We start from the raw sequence: 6,285 nt of genomic DNA, 5'->3' as shown, positions 1-6,285 counted from the left end.
TTGTACTTACGGTGTTCTTCGTTGCTGTTGTTAATATTACTGTTAGTGCTATTGCTAGTGTTGGGTCGTTCGATTAGCCGAGAATGGTCCATCATTAAGTTACCGCTTGACCCATGATTTGCTCCCGTAACGACTGTCCGCATACGGCACACAATACCGCCTATTTACCACAGTTATCTTTCTCTTCCAGTCTATTCCCGCGAACGTCATCTTGCCCTCTTCGTTTACCTTCCCTTCGTTTGCCCAGCCATTGCTAATGTCCAGCTGTCAAGACAATACCTACAGCCGGACTGATCCGTCCATCCGTTTTCTGCCGTGCACATTGGTGCCATTGCACACAGGCACCTGACGACTGGTTCTCGATACCACCTACGACAGCTCGTTCCGACAGCCGCGAGGGAAGAGTTGGATCCGTCTGGGGCCCAGCGCTATCAAAGCAACAGCAGCAGCAGCAGCTGCTGCACAATATAAGAACCACCGCGGGCCAGAAGTCGGCACAGAATTGACTGTGCGTCCTCAAAGTGAATAAAAACAACCGACTCGATTTTTCCTGCCGTTTCAGCCTCATACAGGACCGTAAAGATGCGTATGCTTACAGTTGTTGTGGCCTTATTTGTGGCTTCTGTAGCAGGACAAAAGTACGCTCAACAAGAGGCGTACGGACCTCCTCAACCCTATCAATACGTATATTCGACGCAGGACGCTGAGGGTTAGTAATTAGTGGGAGATCAATCGCTTTCAGTAGCGAAAATGGTGATCTCAACGTTTCAGTGTGCCAAGATGTGTCACAATGGATTTTCATATTGTATATCACAGATATATTTTGTGTAAATGCTATGCATAGTTGTGATGGGTTGTGCTGTGTTCATAAAGTGCGTCCTTTTCGTTTAGGAGTATAATTCAACAATAAGCAATATTCGATAAGGTGTTGTGATACCTGTACAAGATACATACACCTGATAGGAACCAGCTGATTAGGTTTTTTTTTGTGTTATTGGTTGATATATTCTAGTTAGCGAACGGCTCAAAAACCGTTGGCTTCATCCTAATTATTTATTTTCGAATATTTTTACTTCAAATTGAATTTTGTTTCCAATTATATCTTAAAGCACAACATTTAGAAGCTTATAATTTGATGCATCCACGCTCTTAATCGTTGTACCTATATTGGATGCTTTATGTTTTATTCCATGTTGGGATTACAGAAACTATGTCATGCTATTGCTGCAGAGAAAAAAAAAAAGCTTACTTCTACTTGAAAAATTATTATGAACATTTTAAACCATGCAAACGAGACAGGTAACTGTCGGGGGTACTCCGGTCTCATTGTAAGTCCATTATTTAGGTATGAGCGGCAGATGTTCTAAGAAAGCGTGTTTTTGAACGTAGGTCAGAGGAGTCGTAAACTTCTGCGTTACTGCTGCGCCACCTTTGAGGATTTAGTTTTAATTTAGTGGTTTAATGCATAGATATCACGGAATACCAAATGTACGGTTTCCGTTGTTAGCCTCACAACGTCAGCAGACTGATACTGCATGCTCCCTTACCTTTGACGCTTTTCGAAGATGTCTCGAAATCTCGACATCACATATGATCAATCCATCTTATCTTGAGCTTCTATTTTTCGCTGACATACTTTAAAAACCTCTACTGAATGTCCTCGTAGGAACGTCGAATGCTGAGGAAAGCTCCGATGGATCCGGTCGGATCACCGGCAAGTACACCATCTCGCTTGCTGACGGCCGCCAACGCACCGTGTCATATTGGGCTGACGAGACCGGCTTTCATGCCGACGTCATCACTAACGAACTCGGGACAGAGTCGAAGAACCCTGCCGATGTGACCATTCAGTCGTCCGCTCCGACCGGACCCGAGGCTGCCCTTGCGTTCGACTCGCAACGCGTCAAGGCCCGCGCATCGTACATCGCCCCATCTTACCTGCCGGCTCCAGCTGCCCATGGCTTCGCCGCTCTCCGACCAGTCCATGCCGCAGCAGGACTCTTCCGCAAGCGTGCCTAAGCTCTTAGTGGGATTTCCAATATATCGTTTTCGCTATCGGTAATATCTCCGTCTCGCTTTCGAGTCCAATAAATATCTCCGCCTACGATGCCCTCAATTCAGCTGTCTCTCGTGCTCGTGATGCTCACCATTCTTGTTTGTTTCCCTTGTTTGATCATGTCCTTTATCCCCACTTTTACCTCTTCAATTTCTCTCTTTTTCGCTGCCGCTTCCTTCTGACTCCTTCTCTGAGATACCCCCGGTTCAATTCCATCGTGTGAGCGCTACAGTATCTCTGTTATCTGAGCTTTTCATTTAAACACTTCCATTTTATTATATCACCATTTGCTCTACATAGTGGTAAAAATTGCCGCAATGACTACGGGAGAATTTCATTCTTACAATTCTCTTTTTTCTAACACGGCGGATCACGTACATCCTTCCTTTCTTGTTTATGGTTATCTACTACATTTTGGTAGCACTTGCACACTATACGTCTTTTCAATTACCACAAACATCACCGAAAATGTCTACTCTTTTTCCCTTTGATACAAATCTACCATGAATTTATTTGTTGATATAGATGGCATTTACATTTGTTTCGCCTCTTACTAGTCACGCGTCTTTTTTTACAATGGTTCACTGTAATTGCTCGTATTGTATGCTGTGTAGGCCAGCCTTTGTCACGCCACACAAGTCCTTGCCAAAAACCATGAAACCTCAATTTGGCGAAACCTTGTTCTAATACTTTCGGGCCGGCGCAACCATCTTTTCCAATGTGCCAAAGCCGCTTGGCCCACATATGATAACCGCTCGCTTACTGACTCCACGCATGTCGGATCGTTTACCGGTAACTTGCCTCGACTTTATTTCCCTCGAAGTATGTTGAAAATACATTAGTCTCTTTTCTTGTAACAGCATCATCTTTCTTGTTTTTACTCATTACATAAATTACCTTTTCTCTTTGGCGTTACCATGAAATTTTTTAAAAGTAGGACTTATTTTAGGTCTCACACTGAACAGGGAGATTCACACCTCGAATTCGAAAAGAAGTTGGGTGTATCGCATATAGCGTCGTTTACCGTTATTTTCAATGGGCATTACTTTCTTTCCAAAACTTTTGAACTCAAGATGCGTTTGACGGCGTTTACATAGAAGAACAACCTATTTACTTATTATGGAGCGTTTCTAATTTCTTCTATATTTTTACCGTTCGTTTCGTATGTTATAGCATGTGTACTATTATTTTTATATGTTTTTTCTGATCAAACTTAAGTTCGATTTTGAAGTCTCTGTCAGACGCGTTTCCATCTTATGCTCATTATTTATCCGTATTTTTTAAACTTGTCATCCTTTCTCGGCATCTGCTGGAACCTTAAAGGCCTCGGAACCTTTACATGTCTTGGCTTTGACATTGAATGGCAAGTAATTTTTTGGCATAGTCTCCTATCCCAACTCACCGAATCAATATCTCGTTTGTGCAGAGCAGTCGGGCCGCTTTAATAGATCTGTTTTAAATTAAATTATCTGTTTTAGTAGGATTACTTAAATCGGAGGTTTGGTATTGTTGGTAACGTAGATTCAAGTAGTTTCTTTCTATCATTATAGATCCACTGAAGACAAATAAGAGTCGAATTTTATTCCTTTATCCGAAAAGGCTCTAGAAGCACAACATATAACGCAATCGTTTTATGAAGACTGAATATCATTGAAGTTTGACCGAGTTTACTCGCTATGCAAGCTCGATCAGCCATACCATGATGAAATTCGCTCACAGTTTGACCCGCAGCTCGACAAAGCTGAGCATGTTGCATCGTGTACCTAACTCAAATAAGAATTGATTCAATTGTCTATCTATCCGCCCGCTGATGCGAGCTCGAGAAAACATACACAGACACGCATGGACACGCACAGATAGCCTTTCTCCACGCAGCCTTCCAGAAACATCCGCTACTGAGTTCCCTTGTTTGCTTGTTCACCCATGACGGGTTCGAGCGCCCGCAGATGTTCAGCATCGTTCACGGATTTTCACCAGCTGTCTGTACCTGCTCGCTCGTAAGCGTTGTTTCTAAGACGTGGACATTGCTGCATTTTTTATGTTTGCATAGACGGTTTCATGTCGAATGTCGGTCGCGTCGGTAAGGGGTAGTCAGCATGAACTGCGGTGTCGCCGTCGACGTCACTGATGAGAACTACAACTCGAAGTGAACGAGCACTTACATTAATCGTATCAAGTTGTCTTCTGGAAAGTCTAGATCTTTATAATCTAGAATCTAAAAATAAAGGCTTTTTAGGATCTAAAAATACAGACTATGTACAGCCATGATGAAACAAAAAATGTAGCAAGTACTATGTATAAAACAGCTTCAATTGTAGGTGTAGTACAACACGTATCTTCACGTATGGCGTCGCTATTTTGTTTTTGTTCTGGGGTGCGAGATTTGCACTACAATTGACATTAACCATAATCCTACATACTTGATTCTTCAGCAGATCCTGTCATAGCACCTCAAAATACTGTGTTATTGTTTACCGCTCTTTCTACCGTTTGTCATTTGCTGTATCTCCATTCGTTTTTTTGCCGGCCGCTGTGCTTTTCTTGTTAAATCGCTCGAGAAAAGTCACGTATCCTTTGGCGGACAAGGTAGAAATAGCCGTGCTGGCACGCCAGCCGGTACTCCGTGCCCACCGAGCACCATACGCCGCATTTCCACGGTTCATTTGTCCATCCCACCAATCCAGCATGAAAAGAGGTGTCTATCTTCCACGCGTTGTTCGAAACGGCAAAGCAATATGGTTGAAGGCCTAGATGTGAGATAGACGGAAGTCTGGGAGGAAACTTGCTTAGAAAGAACCAGGCTTTCCTGCACCCCTTCCCCCGATGGGGCCATCGTCGGTCCTAGTCTTCATCTTGTCCCCTTCACGTTCGCTTTCTAATCCAAATACGTTGCCTGCGTCTTGCCACGGCTTTCTCTCTTCCTCGTATGCTTACTAAGGAAGGGGCACTCTTCGCTTACGCTACCAGCGGGTTCCTGGTCCTTGTCTTCAGCGTCGTCGTCTTCTTCGTTGTTCTTTTTCGCTATCGACAACAGCGGCATCTCGTTTGGTTCTCTCATTCCTAAAGAGGAACAACGCGGCGGCAGACAGAGGCTTCGTTTCCTTTCCCATCCGCACCTCGTCGCGCTTCGACCGCTAGCGCTCCCCTGCCGCCGCGAAGACCCTTTCACACAACAGCGCCGATGACGGCTGCGGCTACAGCCATGCCACTGCTGCTAGTAGTAGTCATCTGAAGAAGGATGCAATTTGCCGCTGTTTTCTCCATGAGGAAGGCTCGCGGTGAGCGCCAGACGGCAGGCGTTCTGTGCCGCCAGCAAAGTTCCCATGCTTGCTTGCCAATGCTTGCGGATACTAGCAGAAGGAGAGCAGCAGCAGGCAGATGCCGTGCGGAAGAGGTCTTCCTCGTTTTCGCCCATGTCTTTTTTCCCGCCCGTCCTCTTCTGGCTAGCCTGCCAGTCGGCCCGCTTCTCCCGCTCCGTTTCCAAAGCAGCTAGCATCGGTAGCCGGCTATAGGCAGATAGGCAGCTGTTCGGCTGCCGGTTGGTCGACGAGGATGGCGAGGAGTCCGTGTGGCTGGCACGCTTCCCAGCGACTCTTTGTAGTGGCAACGAAAGCGGCAGCGGAAGAAACGCCGGCGACGACCATCCCGACTGGCCCTACTACTATCATCTTGCTGTCGACGGCATCAGCAGCACCAGCGTCCAACGCCTCCTTCTTCGTTGTCGCCTACGGACGCACTGCAAATGCTGTTGGCCTGAAGTTGCTTCTACTGCCGCTGGACCAGGCTCCACCGTTGTTCCTCCGCTCTTTTAGCCACTAATTCAGTTCGACCGCTCAGCCGTCGCGATTGTTGTTGATAGTAGTCTTTAAGTGGCTTCCCAAGAATGTCTCCATCGGTTATCCCTGCTATCCACCGAAATGGCCAACCTTCTCATTCACCATCTTTTTCTTTCTCGTTCCTGCCCCTTAATGTCGTATCCGACATCTTGCAGACATCCGGAAACTTTTTTGCGGTTATGATCGCCGTTCAGTTACGGGTACCAAGAAAGGGAGATCACGTTCTTTTCTACTGGCTCGCGTCGACTCCAAGTAAAAACAAACCTGGGCTGCACAGTAGCGTAAGGACTTCTCTAAATCTTTATCCATCTGTCCATAGCGAATTTAGTAGGTAGTTGCGGGAATGGTAGTGGTGTAACAATTCCCAGCAGCTAGTCATTTTCTATGACGGTG

The 6,285-nt window shown here is 45.7% G+C and overlaps 1 protein-coding gene across 1 annotated transcript; it reads left to right on the top strand.

Moving 5' to 3' along the window:
• Nucleotides 1-478: 478 nt before the first annotated feature.
• On the top strand, nt 479-2,921 carry LOC111269042 (cuticle protein 16.8). The gene is made up of 2 exons (XM_022848357.2): nt 479-709; nt 1,667-2,921. The coding sequence occupies exons 1-2, from the start codon at nt 583-585 to the stop codon at nt 2,017-2,019; spliced, it is 480 nt and encodes a 159-aa protein (XP_022704092.1). The 5' UTR covers nt 479-582; the 3' UTR covers nt 2,020-2,921.
• Nucleotides 2,922-6,285: the final 3,364 nt, after the last annotated feature.

This window comes from Varroa jacobsoni, unplaced genomic scaffold, assembly GCF_002532875.2.
Source record: "Varroa jacobsoni isolate VJ856 unplaced genomic scaffold, vjacob_1.0 scaffold_1347, whole genome shotgun sequence".
NCBI lineage: Eukaryota > Metazoa > Arthropoda > Arachnida > Mesostigmata > Varroidae > Varroa > Varroa jacobsoni.
Note: the sequence above shows the minus strand (reverse complement) of the source record. Positions and strands in the feature narration are given on the sequence as shown.

What these genes read in the sequence shown, in the direction of transcription:
- LOC111269042 (XM_022848357.2), top strand. Translation starts at nt 583, where the DNA reads ATGCGTATGCTTACAGTTGTTGTGGCCTTATTTGTGGCTTCTGTAGCA. An exon ending in TTCGACGCAGGACGCTGAGG is followed by an intron (nt 710 to 1,666) that starts GTTAGTAATTAG and finishes ATGTCCTCGTAG; the next exon opens with GAACGTCGAATGCTGAGGAA.